Source organism: Talpa occidentalis, unplaced genomic scaffold (assembly GCF_014898055.3).
Source record: "Talpa occidentalis isolate TD23 unplaced genomic scaffold, MPIMG_talOcc4v2.1 talOcc4.7, whole genome shotgun sequence".
NCBI classification, from domain to species: domain Eukaryota; kingdom Metazoa; phylum Chordata; class Mammalia; order Eulipotyphla; family Talpidae; genus Talpa; species Talpa occidentalis.
Window position 1 is genome coordinate 125,601,549 of NW_023605083.1, and position 23,499 is coordinate 125,625,047.

At 41.3% G+C, this 23,499-nt stretch overlaps 1 protein-coding gene across 1 annotated transcript in view; it reads right to left on the minus strand.

Annotated features, from left to right (window-relative positions):
* BPTF (bromodomain PHD finger transcription factor) overlaps positions 1–23,499 on the minus strand; it is a 133,893-nt gene that overhangs the window by 21,078 nt on the left and 89,316 nt on the right. The window contains 10 exon segments of the mRNA XM_054689287.1: positions 1,037–1,524; positions 2,096–2,318; positions 6,671–6,888; positions 15,236–15,344; positions 16,103–16,254; positions 16,993–17,239; positions 18,942–18,984; positions 19,318–19,468; positions 22,379–22,507; positions 23,026–23,150. Coding sequence (XP_054545262.1) covers positions 1,037–1,524; positions 2,096–2,318; positions 6,671–6,888; positions 15,236–15,344; positions 16,103–16,254; positions 16,993–17,239; positions 18,942–18,984; positions 19,318–19,468; positions 22,379–22,507; positions 23,026–23,150 — 1,885 coding nt within the window.

A 23,499-nucleotide genomic window follows, 5' to 3' on the forward strand; every position in this document is an offset into this window, starting at 1 on the left:
CTGTACGTCTGACTTCATTTTAAGTAGAATAATTCTAACTCATTTGAACTGTCTTACTTCACTAAGATGCCACGCATGATGCCACTTTATAGTTAAGCTATGGGATAAGAGTATTTAAAACTTAAAAAAATTTTTTCTTTATTTGAGCAGCCACCCCCAACCCACTGGTATTCAGAACTTTAAAAAAAAAAAGGTGTGGCTAGAAATGCAAATAGTTTAATCTGCCTTGCTTAGTCTACATGCAAACTAAGGAATGACTACTGCAGATCACTTTAAATTGCTCTGATGCTTGAAGTGACTTTAAAATATAATTAAACCTTCAAGTTTTGGATTAGTGACAGTTAAAACTCCTAACTCCATTTTTCCCATCTTAGTTCTTCCCCAATACAGGTAGTTTCTACTAATAAGCACTAACTGTATATATCAAACAGAGATCCAAACCACAGCAGTCATTCAATAATTTGTTGTCAATCCAGTGCTGCTTATAAGTCCAAGTGTCAGTGACTTTTGTCTCATTTAGGTGACCTAACGCAACCAAACACTAAGTCTAATGCACAGCACAATATTTCAAGCTACTGAACATGCTGCTTTTACTTAATAACTTTACCTGTTTCTGAATGATTTCACTTTGATTAGAAGCTTGGAGGGTGTGTTCCCGCTTAATTTCTATCTGTTGCTGTTTCTTCTTTTGCTGCTGATCCCTGAGTTGCTGAACCCTTTGCAACTGCTCTTGCACACTGGCTGCCTGCACTGTAACCACATTCTGAATCTGGTGAGTCTGCACAGGACTGCTTTGCTGAATTTGAATAGGTAACTGGAGTTTGATTTGCTGGGGCACACCACCTTGCTGAGCCTGTATCTGAGCCACAACCTGCGATTGGATCTGAGAGAGAACCTGGACTTGTTGTTGCAGCTGAGGCACAGCAATGACTTGGGGCTGTGGCTGCTGTATTTGTAGCTGAGGACGGGATGGGGATGAAACAGTAACTTGACTTAACGTTTGTCCTGATGAAAGAGTTTGAGTTGAAGACTGTACCTGGGGTTGTGATTGTGGCAGGCCCTGGGAAGGTGTCTGAAGAGATGTATGTGGTTGAATTGGAATCGGTTGTGAGGTTGTAGTCTGAACCTGGGCTGGCTGTCCAGGAGACACCTGGGATGGAGTTGACGGGCGTATTCGAGTCTGTGGTGGACTCTGGACGCGAGCAGGAGACTGTCCTTGGGCATTATTTTGAGGCTGACACTGCACTGCAACGTGGGGTTTGGATGACTGTGCTTGGGCGGGTGGTGCTTCAGAAGGGAGGTGGGATGCGACAGTTGTTGGGGTCTGAACTTCAGGCTGAGTTTGCACTTCAGGTTGAGCTGGGGACTGGGGCTGGGTTTGGGACTGGGGTTGAGCTGAAGGCTGAGCGGACTGTGGCTGGGCTTCAGGAGAACAAACACCTGGTGACTGAGCTGGTGGCAGGGTTTTGGATTGTTGCACCTGTGACTGGGGTGATAATTTACTCTGTCTTTGTTCACTTGTACCTGTGAAAAGGAAAGATCAAACATTTCTATTATTATAGAACATAAGACCATGGTTAAAAAAAGTAGTTAAAGAGGATTAGCTAAAGGTGAGAATTCTGTATAGCAATACTTCAGTCAGACACTCCTAGGATAGGACTCTCCTAAATTGGACAGCCTGGGTCTGGGACATGGTTATCCTTCACACATTTTGCAAAATCTCCAGAGGGCTGGCTTCTAAGTTACATGCACACTCTGCAAATCAGGCGGGTCTTCTGGCCCAGATTAATACCAACCCTCATTTTTTTCCTGCATTGTGGTGGTAGGTAATGACTAAATTTGCAGTAGGCAGCTAACAAAGTGGTTCTGGACCTGTAGTTCTCAACCGTACCATATATATATATATATTAATAGGGGATGGTGGTGGTGGTGGTGATGAGAGGGAGTCTGTTGAATCTGTTGTGAGGCTGAGCATGGTACACTCATTGACTGGAGGCATTTCCTCCCAAAGTTAAGCAGTGGTCCTCTTTTCCCTCTTAGAGCCCAGCAACTTTTGGGAATAACAAGTAGCATTTCCGATAAGCCCAAGTTCTACCTGCTGCTGTAGTAGAAACAGTGGTGGTGGTGCTGCTGGCTGTTGTGGCTGTTGTTGCCAATGGGGTGAAGAGGAATCGCTGTACAGTACCATTTGGCATTGCAGCTTGCATCAGCTGCTGTCCTGGACCTGGAAGTATAGTCACCCCTTGAGGTATCAACTGCAACTGTCCTGTAGTTTGACCTTGTCCTTGAATAACTACGGTCAGACCTTGATTGCTACCCTGTGAAAAAAAAACACACAGCATATAAACAGTGTTCAAAGCATTAACCTGTAAGCATACCACTTTCATGTTGAAAAAGTTCTTTAATATAATGAAAATATGTATTTGAATGTCTATAGAATGGCACCAGGAGGAATTCAGATAAACTAAAATAAGATTTATTTAAGATGACTGATAATTACAAGAAAAAACTGGGATTAACAATCCAGAGTTCTAATCCAAGCTGTCCAAATGGACAGCCAGAAGGTACCTGTCTACAAGTAACCTCAACCTTCCAGATTGAAGTTTCCCAGTCTACAAAATAAGGCTGCTTAAGTTTATGACTAAATTCTGTTGTTAAATAATCATGTTCATATTATTTCACAATTGTGGAGGGATCTTTATATATACTGCCACACGTGATTCTCACAGTGGGACTTTGTGATATTACAGGAGAGAAGATATTACTATAATTTTATTACCAATTTAACAACTCAGGTCAGAAAGTTCAAGGTCTTTGCCCAAAGCTACAAATCAAGGTAAAGGTGAGGTGCCCAGGTTGCCTAGTTTCGGATTCTTCAAAACGTGCCAAATTACCAAATCTTCATTCCGAGAGCTTGGACTAAAGAGCGTGGCTGGGGTGGGGTGGGGCGCGCGGCTTGCGTGTGTGTGTGTGTGTGTGTGTGTGTGTGTGTGTGTGTGTGTGCGCACACGCGCACTAAAGCATAAAGAGCTTAGGATTCTTGATAAGGAACAAAACACCAAGTCAGGAGGATCAACATTATGCCAGTAGTTATCAAAATGGGGACTTGGAAATAAAAACTCCTCTTGTCCAGGACATATTAATCCTGTAACCTACCACCAGGCACATGGCAGTGGATAGAGAACAAATGTGGAACAACCCACCCTAGCTTCCCAATGGCCGAAATGGATGCCCCACAAACCTGCAGACTGACACTCAATGCCGTAGAGTTTACTCTGGAGCCCCTTGTTTACTTGTGCTTTTCGTATATACAGCGTTCATTCAAAAATACAGAGGGGCCTCCCTGGTGGCGCAAGGGGTTAAGCACCGCACTATGAAGCAATCCGCAACCTCTGCAGCACAAGTTTGATCCCCGGCGGGCCAGGGAGCAACCCACATGGCCAAGCAGACCTCTCCTGTCTCGCCCGCTGCTCCCCTCAGCAGTGTATTTCAGTCAGTCTGCCTGTTCTGTTCCCCATTCTGTCTCTGGCAGATCCTCTCAACCCCCTACCCCCATATCTCTGGCCTGTACCTCAGCTCTTGTATGCATAAATGGATAAATCTTTTAAAAAAAATATACAGAACATCATGCATAATTAAAGTCAAAGAGTGAACACCTATAAAACCAGCACTTGCTCATCACTTCCAGTACCCAAGAAGCCACAAGGATGTGCCCTGATGCTAGTTCCTTCCCTGTCTCCAAGACATAGCCGCTGCTGTCACTGTTCTGACACTGCATTTCTTTTTTTTTTTTAAATTTATTTATGCATACTAGAGTTGGGGTACAGGCCAGAGATGCAGAGGGGAGCAGTGGGCGAGTCAGGAGAGGTCTGCTGTTCCATGTGGATTGCTCCCTGGTTAGCTGGGGATTGAACTCGTGCTGCAGAGGCTGCGGACTGCTCCATAGTGCGGTGTTTAACCCTTGCGCCACCAGGGAGGCCCCCCTAACCCTAACTTTTCTCTGACACTGCATTTCTGTAAAGCATTACTACCTACCACAGACGTTTATAGGCCAGAGTCTACGTAGGGCCACAGTCTCACAACTCCAGGAGCACCACTCACACAGAAAACAATGGGAATGGTGCCCCCTCCAGGTTGCTAATACAGTAGCCCTTGTGTCCCTATATAAAATAGCTTAGTCAAATTTTGACTGTTCCTGAAATTTTGCAAATGAAGTCGTACATTTGCTTGCTTATTGTTTCTTTAGTTCAACAATGTACGTGTGTGGCTGTAGTTTGTTCAGTTTCATTGCTGTAGGGACACACCACTATTTAGTTGATCAAAGACAGCATTTCTGACTCTTATGAACAATGCTGCTAAGAATATTCTGATGCTCAGATGAATCAGAATTTCTCGAGGGAATATATTTTTAATACTTAGAAGGAGAACTACTGGGCTCAGGGCATGTACATCTTCAATTAGATAATATTCAAGTATTTTCAAAATGGCTAAACCAATTTATATACTCACCAGTTGTGCATGAGAGTTCATTCTCCTCCACACCTTTGCTAACTTTTGGTTTTGTCCAACATTATTATTATTATTATTTTTTTAAATATTTATTTATTTATGCATACAAGAACTGGGGTACAGGCCAGAGGTGTGGTGGGTGAGAGGATTCACCAGAGACAGAGTGGGGAACAGAACAGGCAGACTGACTGAAATACACTGCTGAGGGGAGCAGCAGGCGAGTCAGGAGAGGTCTGCTGCACCACGTGGTAGCTCCCTGGCCGGGGATGGAACTCATGCTGCAGTGGCTGCGGATAGCTTCATAGGTTGTCCTATTTAACCCCTTGCGCCACCAGGGAGGCCCTGTCCGACATTTTAATTTATACCAACCTCTTAATCATATGGTTTTAATGTGCATTTCCCTTATTACAAATCAAGTTCAGCAGCTTTTGGATTAAGTGGCAATTTAGAGCTTCTATCAAGTTTACTTGGTTTTTTTCTCCTGAGCTATATGGATTTTATTCCTCCTTGATTTGTAGTGATTCTTTGAGTATTCTAGAAAATAGTCCTTGGTTGGTTCTAGTCATAGTTTCTCTCATTCTATTAACTCCATAGTGCTTGATGAAGTTCTTTTTTTTTTTTTTTAAAGATTTATTTATACAAGAACCGGGGTACAGGCCAGATGAGCGGGAGGGTGAGAGGGTGAAAGGAGGGTGAGAGGATTCACCAGAGACAGAGCGGGGAACAGAACAGGCAGAATGACGAAATACACTGCTGAGGGGAGCAGTGGGTGTGACAGGAGAGGTCTGCCGTGCCATGTGGGACCCTTGCTGTGGGCTGCAGAGGCTGCGGACAGCTTCAAAGCGCTGTGCTCAACTGCTGTGCCACCAGGGGAGGCCCTGAAGTTCTTATTTTTAATGTAGCTGAATTTACAAGTGTTTTCCCTTTTACAGTGTATTTTTTCTATGTTTCAGAAAGTCTTTCCTCTCTGAGGTTATGAAGATTTTCTTTATTTTATCTCCTAACAGGATTATTGTTTTCCTTTGCACAGTTCAGCCTCTTACTCTCCTGGAGTTGAGTTCATGAGGCTCTGGCTCCACTTCATGCTTCAGGAGCACCGGTCACCAAGAGAAGGATGGGAATGGCACCCCCTCCAGGTAGTGAATGCGGCAGCCCTTATATCCTGGGACTGTATCCAGGATCCTTATCCTGGCCCAGCACCATTTACTAAATTACCTGTCCTTTTCTCAATGATCTCCCAAGCGGCTCTATCAGAGAACGACTGTCCATGCATACAGGGGTCACTCTGCCTTCCACTGTTTTGAAGTCTATCCTTAGGTCTGTACCTCACTGTATTGATTAGTGAAAAAACTGACATAAGATGATCACAAAGGGCAAATCCTCAGTGCTTCAAAAGTGTCATCACTGATTTTGACTCTTTTTATTTCCATGTAAATTTTTTTTTTTTTAAGATTTATTTATTTATACAAGCACTGGGTACAGTCAGAAGTGCGGGAGGGTGAGAGAATTCACCAGAGCCAGAGCGGGGAGCAGAATAGGCAGAAGGACCGAAGCACACTGCTGAGGGGAGCAGCAGGCGGCAGGAGAGGTCTGCGCGCCATGTGGGACCCCCGCCTGGCGGCCGGGGAATGAACCGGCTGGGGAACGGGCCTGGGAACGAACCGGCGCTGCAGAGGCTGAGGGCAGCCTTGCAACCCAGAGCTCAATCGCTGCACCACTCAGGAGGCCCTCCATGTAAATTTTAAAAATCTGCTTATCATGTTTCACAGTATCTATTTGGATAGGATAGAACAGTATTCAAGCTATTGATTACTATTGGAAGAGTGGATAATACTGAGTCTTGCAAGGAAGCAGTTTAGTATATTCAGAATTTTATGCTCCCATGGAAACTGGTCAACTAATAAAATTTTGGCAGTTAAAGGGCTTTCCAGGGGAGGGCAAAAGAGGGGGAGAAGGATGAAGGGTTATCTGCCTGGCTGTTTTATCTCATGGCTTAAGGAGTCTAGGGTTGAGGTTTATAATATTCTGATTGTAATGAAATGCTTTTGCTTGATTCCTAAAAATAAGTAAATTCAAAATTCTTGAAAATAAGTATGCTTTTAAACTTAAAGCAAGAATAAATAAAATCATCTCTAAAGTTAAGTGAAGTCACATTACTTACGTGGCCCTGTGTTAACTGAGTGAGCTGAGCCATGGTAAGCTTCACCTGTCCTTGCTGGGGGCGAGGGGGTTGTGAGGCTGAAGACTGCAGAGTGGCAGGGGATGTTCCTGTGGCTAATCCTTTCTGCCCAGGTGCTGAGGAAACTGCACTGGGGGAAGAGATTGCAGTGGAGACAGGCTGACCTCGGATGATCTGGGTCACCACTTGCTGAGGAGCACCTACACAAACAGCAAAACATCAAGAATGCTTACCTGCCCTTGGTAGTATTTTCAGTTGAAATATTGTTCAATGCTCAAGATGAATGTCTACTTTCAATCTTCAAAAGGCTTACAGGATGGTAACAGCCGAAGGACCCACTCAGAGGCACACCCACACCCACACCCAAGGACCTACCTGGTTGTCGGTGAGCTGACTTTCACTCAGCTCACTGACAACCCCTCTCCAGTGTCTCCTATCTGGGAAACTGAGTGAAAATATGATTATTTTCCCTATGGGGCTAAAGCCGAAACAACAGCTGGGAAGACAGAAGAGAATATGTAAAACATGTCATATATAAGGATGTCTTTCCAGGAGAACATTAAAAATAATGATCTAATAATTATGAAATAGTCACATTTATAAACAAGCTTTTCTTACAGCTATTTGTCAGATAGTGTAGCAGAACCATGAAGGCTAGGATCACTTTATCCTCAAAAACGGGCAAAGAACTCAAAGAGCACTTCCACGAGAGCTGCCTGGTAACCGCTGAGTGAGAGCAGCTTTGTGGCAATGGCTCCGCATGCTCTCAAAACTTCTGTTTCTTAATCTGCTGAAACTGGAAGAAAAGGAAGGTGGAATTTTTTCCCCGGTGGAAGAGCTGCTGAGAACAATTATTTCGTAGTTAACTATACATTTACCATGTCCTGATTCATCATTAACTAGTGAAAACATCAGTTTCTGAAGTTTTCTATTTGCTCTGCCCCCCACCATGTCTGCATATACTTCTTTTAATGGTTAATGTTTAACATCATTGCACATATATTCTGACATTTAGAGTACTTTTTCTTTTTTTTTTTTTTAAGATTTATTTTATTTATACAAGAACTGGGGTACAAGTCAGAGGCACGGAGGGTGAGAGGAGTCGCCAGAGACAGGACAGACTGATGAAATACACTGCTGAAGGGAGCAGCGGGAGAGACAGGAGAGGTCTGCTCGCCATGTGGGTTGCTCCGAGGCTGGCGGGGATCGAACTGGCACTGCAGAGGCTGTAGACAGCTTCACAGCACTGCGCTCAACAGCCTGCGCCACCAGGGAGGCCGAGTACTTTTCCTTTTTCAAAAAATGCCATTCTAAAATCTTTGCTTATAAATTTTCATGTGCTTCTATTTCCTTAGAATAAACTCGCCCCGTCGTGCCCACTGCTCCCCTCAGCAGTGTATTTCATCAGTCTGCCTGTTCCGTTCCCCGCTCTGTCTCCAGTGAATCCTCTCACCCTCCCCGCACATCTGGCCTGTATCCCGGTTCTTGTGTAAATGATCTTTTTTTTAAAAAAAGGATAAACTTGCCCCAATGTCAAAGTACGAACACAGTACTGAATTGACCCATACTCCCCCAACCAAGTGCCCATTTCACTGGACACTTATCAACCCTGGCTATTTCCACTACAGTAAAATATTCCAGCAATAAGAAATGTATCATAGTATCATGGAGTCTGAATTTGTTCAACTTAAATTTCTTACAGCCTTTAAAACTGTAAATATACTGTAATTATATACTGTAAATATGCTGTAATTATACTTCTTTTGTGATACTGTCCACTGTCTATTTCTGTTTTTCCTAGCTTTTTTTTTTTTTTTTACAGATTAAAGAGATAAATTCCAAATACATATTTCTCCTGCTTCACTGCCTGCCTTTTATTTTTAAACCTAGGGAAAAAAAATTTTTAATGTGGTCAAATACACTAGTCTTTCATTTTTGTTTATAAGTTCTCCCCGCATTCTCTAATTAGATCTAGCCTCCCAAGTAAGTTCTTAGGGTGTATGTTTGGCAGAGACCTATTTCCTCTCCCCTCAAGCTAAAAATGATTACCGCAGTATCATTAATTGATAAATTCACTCCTTCCTTCCTGATTCAACATGACACCTTTATCATACAGCAAATTCTCACATATAACACTCTCTAACTGCTTCTATTGGTCTAGTTCCCTTTGGTATCACACTTTTAATTCTGTAATATGCTTTAACAACTGGCAGTGCAAGTTGTCATCATTTTTCTCTTCTAAAATTTTCTTGATTATTCTCATCCATTTTTCTTTTTTTAAAAAAGATTTATTCATTTATGCACACAAGAGCTGGGGGACAGGCCAGAGGCATGGGTGGTGGGGTGAGAGGATTCACCAGAGACAGAGTGGGGAACAGAACAGACAGACTGACTGAAGCACACTGCTGAGGGGAGCAGCAGGGCAAGTCAGGAGAGGTCTGCTGTGCCATGTGGGCTGCTCCCTGGCTGGCCAGGAATTGAATTCATGCTGCAGCGGCTGTGAACAGCCTCACAGGTTGGGTCTCAACCCTTGCGCCACCGCGGAGGCCCCCATCCATTTTTCTTTCTTTCTTTTTTTTTTTTTAAAGATTTATTTATTTATTTATACAAGCACTGGGTGGGTCTAGTCAGAAGCGTGGGAGGGTGAGAGAATTCACCAGAGCCAGAGCGGGGAGCAGAACAGGCAGAAGGTGGCAGGAGAGGTCAGCGCGCCATGTGGGACCCTCGCCCGGCGGCTGGGGATCAAACAGGTGCTGCAGGGGCTGTGGGCAGCTTCGCAACCCAGCGCTCAATTGCTGCGCCACCGGGGAGGCCCCACCCATCCATTTTTCTTTAAGATGAATCATATGTAGTCAGGTACCCTGAGAACTTCTGGACCCCAGCACTAAGCATTGTATTGTGGTGTGAGGAACAATGCATGAGATGTTACTTCAGATGACCACATGGTACCGTACTGATCCCGTCTCATCATTAATATGGCTAAAAGGGTGGGTATTGAGTAAACTATCTGAGGGTTATTTAGATGATCCCCAATATGTAACTGTTCATTTATTTTCGGATTACCATCAAAATTCAAATATTAAAAATTTCATTTTGATGACATCAGGGAATCTATGGGTTGCATCTGGGAAAGGCCAGGGAAGTGGTGGGAACGGGGATAAGGTGATGTGCACACACTCTGACACACATGGCACTTGACAATCCACCTCGTCCCTGTGACCACAGCTCCTGGGACTTACCTTGAGTTTACTGGGCTCATTGGTCACCTAGCTTTGACACACCAAACACACTCATCTGTGAAGCTATAGACTCATATAAGCATGTGAAACACATAAATGCAGCTACAGAAGTTATTAAGGTATAAAAATTCCATATATCTAGAGTACTATTTGGCAATCTGTCGAATTTTCAATTTTCTAATTGTCATCATTACCATTTATCATCTGAAATGTTTTTTTCCTCCTTTACATTATTAGTATTATTTTTTAAAGATTTTCCATTTATTTATGCATCTAAGAACTGGGGTGAAGGTCAGAGGTGTGGGGGGTGAGAGGACTCACCAGAGACAGAGTGGGGAACAGAATAGGCAGACTGACTGAAATACACTGCTGAGGGAGCAGTGGGCGAGACAGGAGAGGTCGGCTGTGCCATGTGGGTCAGCTCCCTGGCTAGGGGTGGAACTCATGTTGCAGTGAATGATGATAGCTTGATAGTGCTAAGTCTTAATCCCCTGCACCACCAGGGAGGCCCCTCCTTTACATTAATTCTATATTTACTTTTGGCTACATGAGTACCTGACAGCTGTGAGTTTTAAACAGGGATAGATACTGAACATTAACATTTATCCCTGTACTATTAACTATAGTAATGAATCACACTTTTTCTGGGATAAATCCTGCTGAGGTATAGAACACATGGGTTTGTGTATATGTCTATAAAATACACATGTATATGCTTAAAAAAAACTTGTGTATTGTGTATAAAGACACAAACTATACTATATTTCATATCAGAATTATGCTAAATTTGCAAAATAAGTGGGGAAGAGCTTATTTTTTCTTCCCCCATGCTCTCCACTATCTTTTTATAAGGAAACTGTTTTCTAACCATTTGAAAGAATTCGGTCATAAAACCAGGAGGTTTGCAACTATGGCAACTTTACAATTTTCTTTCCTTGATTTCAGTCATTAAATTTTGAGATGTATAAGAAAAGTATACAAGCACAGTATATAATTATGACTTGTTATTCAAATAGATTTTAGTTTCTAAGTATGGATGAGAATTCTGTCATAATACAGGGATCTCTGTACATGGGTCTCTTTTAATAAGACAAAGTTCACCCTATTTTTTTAATAGTTCTTTTAATTAATTCTTCTTTACATCTTCACCCTATTTTGATAGTACTTTCTCCTTCCTAATTCTATAATTAGGAAGTACTTTCTCCTTCCTAATTCTATAATTCTATAAACTAGCATTTTGTTCCTTTTTCTCAAGATAAAGCTTGAAAACAATGATTTGTTTTTAATAATACTTGCCTTTTATCTTTTCTAGCTACTATTACTTATACTTCTATTTCCTCCCATCATTTTTTATTTATAGCTTTATTTATTTATTTGTCTAACTTCTGATTAAAATTTAAGAAAATGGTTTTTTGGGGGGCCTCCCTGGTAGGGCAGGGCTTAAAGTCAGCTAAATCAAGCTATCACGCTATCACCAGCCACTGCAACAGGAGTTTGACTCCTGGCCAGGGAGCTAAGCCAGATGGCACAGCAGACCTCTCCTGTGTTTCAACCACCGTTCCTCTCAGCAGTGTATTTCAGTACATCTGTCTGTTCTGCTTCCCACTCTATGTTTCTGGTGAATTCTCTCACCCCGCACATCTCTGACCTACACCCCAGTTCTTGTATGCATATAAATAAAATCTTTAAAAAAAAATTGGCTTTTTGGTCTATTTTGTTCACCAACATATTTCAAAAGCCAAGAGTAGGTGCTCAAATATATATTTTTTAAAGATTTATTTATTTATACAAGAACTGTGGTACCGACCAGATGTGCGGGAGGGTGAGAGGATTCACCAGAGACAGAGTGGGGAGCAGAACAGGCAGATGTACTGAAACACACTGCTGAGGGGAGCAGCGGTCGAGACAGGAGAGGTCTGCAGTGCCATGTGGGTATCTCTCTGGTTGGCCAGGATCGAACCCACACTGCAGAGGCTGCGGACAGTTTCACAGTGCTGAGCTCAACTGCCTGTGCCACCAGGGAGGCCTAGCAGGTGCTCAAATATTCACTGAATGAATGAATTTGGCTCTGAGTTCAGCTTTGGCAGCATCGTCTAAAGTCACTATTTGACAATATTTTTAATTATATATTTGATGCTTCTTTAATCTATAAACTACTTATAAGGATATATGTTTTTAAATCTCCAAGCAAATAAAGATTATTAGTATTTCTTGGTATTAATCTCTAGCCTTAATAGAAAAAATGTGGCCTCCATACACTCTACTTTTTGGAATTCATCAAGTTTTACCTATGGTTCCTTACATGACCATTTTCCTATCAAATAGCCCATAGCTATTTAAGCTAATATGCATTCCTAAAGGTATACAGTCAATACACAGTGTGCTTCTGCTCTACTATGCTTCCCTAATTCCTCCTTGATTTCAAAGTATGTTTTTTAATATACTTCACTGATATCTTATTTTGTTCATAAAGATTTGAAGACTGCATCTTCATTGCAACCATTGCCCTGTAAGACGATGTAAAATAACTTACTTTGTCCTATTTGCTGTTGATTTTCCAAACACTGAATTCTACTCTACCCAGTATTATTAGGGCTATCTTTGTCCCCCGAACCGCACCCCCATCTCTTCTTTCTGTGCAAACCTCTCCTTCAGTGCTGTTCCTTTACGCTCAAGAATAAGCCTACTGAAACCTTGTCTGGATGTAATCTGGCTTGTTTGCTGGTCAAATTCTTGTAAAGAGGCCAGAAGCTCAACCAAGACCCCTGGTTGGTGACATTTCTCAGCAGTGGTGGCAGGATGGTACAGAGAGGCCTGCAGGGCAAGTGGCTTTCAAGTGGCTGCCTGGACATTTTTTTCAGCATCAGCATAACTTTGAGTCTACCCCGTTCACCCCGCTTCCTTTGTCCTCCCATCTAGACGACATCTTCGTTTCCTGCTTTCTGGTCGTCTTCTATCTTCTGGCTTTGGATCACCTCATAGGCATCCCGGGGGAACTCATAGCTTGATCAGCCTAGACAACAGCAGACCGGCAGCAGCCCTCTCCTGTGCTGCAGGTGCTGGTCCTGGAAGCCTCATTAGACATCTCTGTGGGATGGACTGAAATGACGATGCTTCCAGTTTAACCAAACACGCTGGCTTTCTGTTTTTTCAATGTGTCCACCACCCCAACTTACTTCTTGCTTTTGTGTACCCATTTGAGGGGCGGAGACACATGCATTCTCTTTTGCCACCATTCAACTAAAATGTGTTCCCCCTGAAGCTCATATTGTTGCCTATGTAAGGCCTGGTTCACCTCAACTTGGGTTCTCAAACTTCCTTCCTCCTTGGTAGAATTATTTCCTTTGCTTGTCTGGTTATTAAACATATATTTAGCTCTTGTCATTCAGTCTCAGTTCAGGCTGGGGTTTTCATAAGCAGAACTAATACTTGGCATAAAGTGCTGGAGGTGAAAGAGTTCTGTGGGTTTGAAGTTTTGTTTTATAAGGAACTCTTATGAGTTTCCAAAACTTGTCTTTTTGTGTGCTACATTCAAAATCTCAGATTAATTTTTTATTTTTTTTGCCTTCAATAAAATTTACTTGTTTTAAAAAACCAAATGCTGGCATTATCCAGAAAAATTTAACAGGTTAATTTATAATTGTTATAAAGTTGAATTGCTAAAACTTGTGTACTGAAACTTTGAGACTTGAATTAATGCTTTATATTCCTTCATTTATATTAAAAATCCACCTTTTGACTCCATGGGGTAAAAATAGCTAACATTCAGAACTACCAATAACAGGGAGGAACGTTTTTTTTGGGAATGAAAAGTTTTCCATTATTGTGGATTCTAAAGCACGCTCTTCACGTATGTGATGCATAATTGCGATAATTATTATATATTTGGCACACAGGTCAAAGCCTCATTTAAAGAGGTTTTGGGGGCCTCTCTGGTGACGCAAGGGGTTAAGACACAACCTATGAAGCTATCTGTAGCCACTGCAGCATGAGTTTGATCCCAGCCAGGGAGCTACCCACATGGCGCAGCAGACCTCTCCTGACTCACCCGCTGCTCCCCTCAGCAGTGTGTTTAAGTCAACCTGCCTTTTCTGCTTCCCACTCTATCTCTGGTGAATCCTCTCACCCCTCACACCTCAGGCCTGTACCCCAGATCTTGTATGCATAAATAAATAAATCTTTAAAAAAAAAAGAGGTTTTGTTTTTCGTGTGTTTTGTTTTGTTTTTTTTTTAAAGAGCTGATTAGCAAAACATGAAATAAGAAATCTTTATTTCCTTTCTTGTCCTCCTCATGTGCCAGTTTACTGCCTAATGGTCTTATTTTCTTCATAAGAAAGACCACAGGGGGCCTCCCTGGTGGCGCAGGGGTTAAGACGCAACCTACGAAGCAATCCGTAGCCACTGCAGCACAAGTTCAATTCCCGGTCGGCCAGGGAGAAACCCACATGGCGGGACAGACCTCTTCTGTCTCGCCTGGTGCTCCCCTCAGCAGTACACTTCGGTCCGTCTGCCTGTTCTGTTCCCTGCTCTGTCTTTGGTGAATCCTCTCACCCCCTGCTTCTCTGGATTGTACCCCAATTCTTGTACGAAAATAAATCTTTAAAAAAAAAAAAAGAAAAACCACAGGGTTGGATGAGAGGTTTTTTACACAAGGCTTAGTCTCAAAACAGCTGAAAAGGGACAGACTTCACTCCATCAAAGGCTAGTGCCTACCCTTGGGGCAACTACTTGACTTTTCTTATCTTCAAAATAGTTCTAGTCTGGGCCCTAGAGACTTTAATAGCAGCTGAATCTCAGTCTTGATGCTTTATAGGCAATCTTGCTAACTGGCAGAGTAACTTAACATACAAACTACAAGCTGAGTTCTGTGAGCAATTAGGCTATCTTCATCTTACAAATGGAGTCTTTAACAGAGAGGTGTGGCCCAAGGAAGAATTCCAAGTATACCAAACTGAGTGGATGCTAAAAAAAAAATGCTTCTTAGCTGATTCCTTGATTTTAACTCTGCCTTTTATCAAATTGCTTTCTTTGTCCATTCTCTTTATTCTAATGATTTGAATGTATATATTCCATTTATTAGAGGTTTCAAAACATTTTTAATAAGCATACTTGGACCTATTTTTCTTATTGGCAATGCCAAAAATGAAAATCTGTGGATGAATTTACATGATGGATTTGAAATTTAGTATGCTTTGAGGCATTAATTCAAATTGGTGTATTCTAGTTATAGAGTGCCAATACCAAGAACTATCTATTTTCCTAAAGTGGTTGTTTAGATGTAAAATGATAATGCCGGATGGATGAATACCTGGCTGTACCATCACAGGTGTTCGAATAATTGCCTTTCCTAGTGTTGACTGTTGGAGTGGTGCTCTAATCACCGTCATACCAGGCCGGATCTGAGGCCCTGTGATTACCTATAAATGACACAAAGGACAAGGAATTAAAACGCTTGTAAAAGACTAAAGCATGAAGGACTTAGAACACAATCTCTAAAAAGGGTCGATTGATAAACATGTCTATAGAAATCAGAGGCTCTTGAACTTTACATTTTAAATTATATTAAGCATTAAAATAAAGATGGAATTTTGAGGGGAGAAAATGTAATTAATTCACATCTGTAACCCAAGAGACTATAAGAGTAAGCTCAGAAACAGAATTTTTTTTTATAGTTTTTTTTCAAGGACAGACTACACAGCAGGCTATTTTCAGTTTTACAGTTAGGTCCAGAACATTTTTAAGTCTTCAAGGCTTTCAAACTTTTTCATAATACTAATGGCAAAGAATTGCTGTATCTGATATGTGTGCATATCAACTGATAACAAACTAGTCATAGTGGTGTGGATTGTATTTTTTATCCTATTTCTTAGTTGCAAAGCATCTTTCCTTGGGTGGTTAATTGTTGTCTTTTGTTTTATATAAAGGAACTTTTTTTTATAAAATCCTAGGATTCATAAACTATACTAATGTGCTACGAATTAAATGCTAAAAGCTAACAGGTCATGTATCATTTTTGACTTAAAAATAAAAGAAATGAATCAGTACTTTGTCATAGATTAAGGAATAGGCAGAAGAAAATTAGAAGCTGAACTGATCCTGGAAGAGGTCATTCTAAAACCTTCAACCTGGTATGTTCAACACCTCAAAACAAAATAAACCTGTAAAGAATTCTTACTTGTGAAGTGCTTGTGGTTCCTGCAGAGCCTGAGGTATTGGGTCTAATTGTGACTGTTGCTGTCCTGGGCTGGAATGAAGTAAAGGTTTGCTGACTTGTACCTGTGCTCGATGGAATGATACCCAGGACCTTTTGTTGTACTTGAACAACACCTTAGGGAAAAAAAAATAAGTAATTAACAACTGCCCCTTTAATAGAAAGCTCAGGTGTTGCTCGGTTTCTGAGGAGAAACTACATGTGGCAGGGTTTGATAGTGGGCTACATAGAATGTGAGATCCGAGGACTGAAATCAGTGAAAAGGAAATGAAAAATAATGGCAACAGTATGATCTGGCAAATGTGAATTAAAACTCTTCACATTTCCCTTACCTCCTTGGGTTGCTGGCACATTTACAGCGACAATCTTGCTGTTTGCAGGAAGTGGCAGTTTGGTAATTACTTTTCCTGCCATAGTGACTGGATTGCCTGTAATTTGGAACGTCTGACCTGTGCTGGCAATGGTTGTAGCAGATGTGGCAGCTGTGCTGGTGGCTAATGGGGTATAAGACATTTAATAAGCTTTAGATTTAAAATAACCAGCAACGTAGTGACTTCTAGGAAGGGCACCAATGCATGAAATGTGGCTCATTTTGTTTTTTTAAGAAAAACATTCCTCTCCATTCAAGTAAGTGAATTATGTAAATGTTGAAAGTGAAATAATGTAAGAGACGAGTTTTGCTAATGTAATATTATGAATATTATCTGCAACAAACCAATTGTTACAGCTTGTTTGCTCAATTAGCTGCAAAAGAAAAACAATTTTCTAAAGAAATGTTTCACTTAAGTAGGTAAAGGGTTGAAATGTCTTTCTCCAGAATGAAAGCAATATTTTATTTAATCACAGCCGTGTACCTGAATTTGACTGGCCTTGCTTAACCCATGTAGCAAAGGTCTGATGAAAGTTCTTGTTCTGCTGGAATGTTACTGTAGCTGGAGATCCAACTTTAGTAGTTAGTACCATTTTAGTTCCAGTTGTCACTGAACCACTTATGGGGGCCACCATAACTTTTTGTGCTGGAGAAATGGTACTAGTTGTGCTGTTTGTTGGGGAAGTAGTAGAAGCTGCAATTACTGTAGGCTTCTGCTGTTCCAATCGTTTCTAAAAAGTCAGGGAGAGAAAATATGAACCAAAACAGTTCGAAACAAAAACAGTATCATTTTGCAAAAAGTTCAGCCACAATTTCTCCCAGACTAAGAAACTGCATCAAATTTCTAAAATATTTTACCTCTGAAATTATGCAGAAATTTACACTTGCATTCAATTTCTTGATAAAGGCAGTATTTTTATGACTATCACAAATATTTTATTAAAAGTAGTATGTTTTTCATAATAGAAACTTGAAAACAATCAAGTCTTTCCAGGCTATACAAATGACCAAGCTTTCAGACTGGAAATCAGAGACGTGGGTAATCTTACTGGAGACAAGAACACCAGGCTGCTCAGCTGTAGGATTCAGAGCAGAAATGATGGGAGCTGTAAAAGGTTTCCAGTTTACTATGATGCTAATTTATCCAATTGTAGAGAACATGTCAATATTTAAACATCACTATTCAATCTGGCAAACCTGCAATCAAGCGAGCTGAAAATTATTAAACATTTTTTCTAGACTTCTTACATTACCCAATTTAAACATTTTTACAGAAAAAATATTTTTGACTATTTTAATATAGAGAAGTATAATCTTTCAGTCAAGATTACTAAAGGACAATTTGTTTATCGTTTACCATAGATTGTTGACATTTCCTGACAGCTTGCCAGTGAGACAGTGGAAGCTGGCACATGTAAAAACAACAGGAGCCACTGGTTGAAAACCTGGCGGCAGATGCTTTATCTTCATTATCTTATTTAATGCTCAGACCAGTTGAATAGTCAATAGTATTATGACTTTAAAGATGAGAAAATTGAGACTCAGAGAAGCTATGCAACTGGCCCAGGCCACAGAGCTAGTTAATGGTGGTCTGAGTTGTATACAAAGACAAATTCCAATGCTAACTTTCTTTCTGTCTCCTGTTGTTGAAAACTGCTCAGCAATGACATCACAGCCAAGCTTTTTTTTTTTTTTTTTTTTTTTTAAGATTTATTTATTTATTTATACAAGCACTGTGTCCAGTCAGAAACACTGGAGGGTGAGAGAATTCACCAGAGCCAGAGCGGGGAACAGAACAGGCAGACTGAAGAAATACACTGCTGAGGGGAGCAGTGGGAGAAACAGGAGAGGTCTGTCGTGCCATGTGGGACCCTTGCCGGCGGCGGGGATCGAACCGGCGCTGCAGAGGCTGTGGGCAGCTTCCAGCCAGTGCTCAACCGCTGCGCCACCAGGGGAGGCCCCACGACCAAGCTTTTTAGTGTTTCTTTTGTATGCCTGAATGTAATATGAATCATTTCATGTAATTTCTCACTCCTCAGCAGAAAAGGAGTTTTATTTTGGATACTGAAAAATGTCATCTGATTATAAGTAGCAAAAAAGAAGGCAAAGAAACTGAACACATAAATTTCTTTGGGTTATGCTTTTGAAATAGGAAATGTTGACTATCTTTGTTAATAAGTGCTGTAAAGAAATTTAAATATTTTTTACAAAACCACAACTTGGTATGTCCACAGAGTTGTCTTCAAAATAAAATTTATATGAGGTACACTTAAAAATAAAACCACACAAACATATAATTACTGTGCTTTTGGTGGGGGTGAATTTGGCTAAAAATGTCAATTCACTGCCAGGTAGGTCTGGTACCATCTCGCCCACCTGTTGGTGAGCCTCCATATGGGCTTTGAAGTCCTCTGCCTTCCCCTGTTCACTAACCTTAGCCTGCTGTTCAACTGCTTGTGCCTTTTCTTTCTCCACTCTGCAGGGGAAAAAGAAGGAAGTTATGAGAATTATTAGGCATCTGGCATCTAATATTAAGTGAGATCTCGTTGACTTTCATATCATACAAAGATATGAAATTATTTTGATTAAAAAAGCCAACATAAAACATTTAAAATTAAGATAATTAGAAATGGACAAATGGATAATAATTATTGAAATCAGAAACATAAGCCGTGTATGCTAGTAGTTAAAATAAAAAAATGGAGTAAAATTACCTGGGACATATTGAATAAACTATCAAAGGGGTAATTCTTAATTTTGAAGTGATAAAATTCTCAAATATCTGATCACATGTGAACCATTTCCTTACCGCTCAGCAAATGCCCTGATCTCCCATAATTCCAACTCTTCTTCTGCTACCCAGGTTTCAATAATAACAGGGCCAGTTTGCTTGGGTGTTTCTGGTCTCTTTGGCCTTAACGCACTTGATCGAAGACCTTTCCTCTGAGGTGTAGGTGTTTCTTTGGAAAAGAAATCAGAGTATTTCAAGCAACACAGCACCTAAAATTATAGTACTTCTGGCATCTTCTCTCTTACCATGAAAAGCAGAGAGGGGGTGAGGTTGGCACAAAATTTTTCTTAAAGGGCCAGATGGTAAATACTTCAGACTATGCAGGCCAGATGGTCTCTGTTTCTACTCAGCTCTGTCTTTATAACATGAAAGGAGCCCAAGACAATACGTGAGGAAGTGTGGCAGTGCTCCAATCACACTTTATGAACAAGGTGGATCAAGGCTCGCAGGCAGTGGTTTGTGGACCCCTAATAGAAGGGGCCTAAGGCCTTTACACAGTCTGTTCCCTCAGCCTGGAGCACCATTCCTAGTCTCCTTCCCCCACAATTGACTAATGCTAATTCATCCTTCATATGGCAACATGGATTGCGATCCTGGTAATCTGTAACTCCCCATCAGAGCACTGAAACTATTAAGGATAAATAAAATCTCCTAATGACAAGACTGAAAAAAATACAGTAGGGAGAGACAATTATTGAACCTTTTCATATGTGCAGAGAAAAGGGAAGCAGCAGCAGGAGAGTGAAACAGCAGTAAGGTCTGGGTTGTCTACAAAGTGACAGGAGCCAAAGAGAGGCAGTGGAGGTGACGCGGCGGTCTGCACAGTGGGTGTGTGGTAGAGACTGACGGTGGGCAGGGGCGCACTCTTCTGCCTGTGTCTGCCCAACAACCGAGCTGTAGTCTTGAGCCAGTTCAACGGTTTTAGTTGTGTTAATATTTCCTAAGGTTCCCCCGATTGGGTTTTTTTTTTTTTTTTTTTTAAAGATTTATTTTTATTTATTTATACAAGCACTGGGTACAGTCAGAAGCGCGGGAGGGTGAGAGAACCCACCAGAGCCAGAGCGGGGAGCAGAGCAGGCAGAAGGACCGAAGTACACTGCTGAGGGGAGCAGCGGACAGCAGGAGAGGTCTGCGCGCCATGTGGGACCCTCGCCCAGTAGCCGGGGAGCAGCTGGGGATCGAACCGGCACTGCAGAGACCGCGGGCAGCCTCGCAACCCAGCGCTCAACCCCTGCGCCACCGGGGAAGCCCTCCCCCGATTGGGTTTTTTTTCCAAAAAGGTCATTCTCAGTCATTTTTGTCTCCAAGAAGAACTTTTGAATTCAATCAAGTTTCAAGTTTGAAGTGATTAACTTCAATAAAAAAGCATATTTCAATCTAAATTGCACATCCCTTAACAGATTCTTCCCTCCTAAATAGGTTTTTCTTTGAGTTTTCTTTAGGTTTTTAACTTTATTTTTTTTAAGATTTTTTTTTCATTTATGCATGTAAGAACGGAGGTGTAGGCCAGAGGTGTGTAGGTGTGTGTGTGCGCGCGCGTGTGTACATGTGTGAGAGGATTCACCAAAGACAAAAGTGGGGAGCAGAACTGGGGGACTGACTGAAATATACTGCTGAGGGGAGCAGTGGGCGAGACAGGAGAGGTCTGCTGTGCCATGTGGGTCAGCTCCGTGGCTGGGAATCAAACTCGTGCTGCAGTGGCTGCAGATAGCTTGATAGTGCTGACACTTAACCCCTTGCGCCACCAGGGAGGCCCATAGTTTTAAATTTTTTTTATGTAGACGATCTGGGGTGTAGGCCAGAGGTATGAGGGGAGTGAGAGGATTCACCAAAGACAGAGTGGTGAGCAGAACAGGGGAAATCTACTGAAATCTACTGCTGAGGGGAGTAGTGGGTGAGACAGGAGAGGTTTGCTGTGCCATGTGGGTAGCTCCATGGCCAGGGATCAATCTCAGGCTATAGTGGTGATAGTGCTGAGACTTAACCCCTAGGTCACCAGGGAGTCCCTCCCCTCTAAATATTTTTATTGCAATGTATGAAACTATTGACTTTTGTCTATTTATACATCTTGAATCTGGATACCTTACTGAACTCTTTTTAGCATTAACAGCTTTGATTCTCACAAATTTTCTCATGTTTTTCTAGGTGGACAGTCATAATTATTTATAAAATAACATTAACTTTGTTTTTTCCTCAATATCACCATTTAATCCTTCTCATTTTATTGCAACTTAGGTTAATAGTTAAAAGTACTGTAATACTATTACCTCTTCTCTACTTCCTTGAGAACTCATCTTCTATGGATTTACCACCCAGTATCTATCACGTAGGAGCTCTGTAAATGTTTCCTGTTTCTTTATGATTCTTAGATTATTTCTTTTTTTTTCCTTAAAGATTTATTTATTCATGCATACAAGAACCAGGGTACAGGCCGGATGTGTAGGAGGGTGAGAGGATTCACTAGAGACAGAGCGGGGAACAGAACAGGCAGATGTACTGAAACACACTGCTGAGGGGAGCAGTGGACGAGACATGAGAGGTCTGCCACGCATGTGGGAATCTCACAGGCCAGCCGGGATCGAACCTGCGCTGCAGAGGCTGCGGAAAGCTTTACAGCACTGCACTCATTTGCCTGTGCTACCAAGGGAGGCCCGATTCTTAGATTATTTCTACTCTAAGCACTGAAATATTTCCTAAGAGCTAATTAACTCTTTAGTGAACAAACCGGCAGGGACGACTGAGGTGTCAGATGTGCAGCAGTGTAAGGACTACAGCAAAGCAGGCAGATCTGAAGGTTGCCCTCCTGGAGCTGATGGTGTGATGTCAATCACTACTCCACACCTTAATCCTAAGAGTTTTACTATAGCTTTCTCACCGTCCCTGTGCATGGCCCAATGCTTATAAGCACCAACGTGTGTCTAATGGAATATGAAGTACTATACTTGAAACAGAACTATAGTAGAAAAATATCTTTTCCAAAAGTTGAGAAAAGAGTTAAGGAAATATTTATAATCAAATTTTGATTAGAAGGTGAGCTAACAGGTAATAATGAAAGAACAGAATTCTTTCTACTCCTTACCTTTTGGTGCTTCTGGAACCCCAATGGGACAAATGATTTTCCTGATACAATATTCAGATCGAATGCCGTAAGGACCAACATCTCGCCTCTTAATTATTTCTGTTGTTGTGATTTCAGTTTCAGATGTTTCTATGGTGATGTAATTCACATAGTATTAATAACCACTGAAAATATTCAGAGACTAAAAAGGTACAACATCTGGTGCTTTAAAAGAGACACACATGGAATAAACTTTTGGAAACATTTGGTTAATTAATGACTACAGGTACATTGCTAGACTGCAATAACACTGTATTTCTTCTTCACTGAAAATGTCTAAACTGGGCAAAATGCTCCTTGGGGGCTGTTTAATTACTGTTGGCAAAACTCTGTCAAGATAATAAAAACCCTAGGAGAGAGGCAGCAGCAAGAACAGCATTCTAGATGCCACCATCAAAATGAGTTATACTCAACACTAATAAAAATCCTTTAAATATTCAGATTGGTACAGGTAGCTGACTCACCTTATAATTTGAACCCTCCCTCCTGGCACCCTGGATTTTATAGCCTATGCAAAGCTGTATTTTTTAAAACACAAGCATTATGTTTTTAATAAATAACAGATATGCTTAAAATTAAACTTAAACTAGGAAATAAAAAGCCCTCACCTGTCCGTGTAGTCCCTCCTCCTGGAGGAGCCTTGGCGGCCATGTCATCCCATCTCAGACTTGCCCACAGTAGCCGTAACATAAGGCTCACCCCAGCTAAGGACTTTACGGTCTGTAGTCTATACCTGAAAGAAAAACCCAAGAAAAAACCACATATATGTATTTATATGTGTACACACACCCACATGCACACACAAGCACATATTCTATAAACTAGAAGACTGTTTCTTGTCCTCATGACTTCAAGATATACAATACAGTTTTGTAAGCACGTTGGCTCTTATGTATCTTTTAACATAACTTTTTGTTCCTAGGCATAATAGGCACCTGAATGACTTTTAAAAAAAGGTCTGCAGTCATTTTAAATGCCATATAAATATGTAAAATCAGCATGTCTCATTGCAAGATTGATATGGTAACTACTTATGAAGAATTTATAAATCTACTAAAATGTGTTAGAAAAATTTTGAAGAA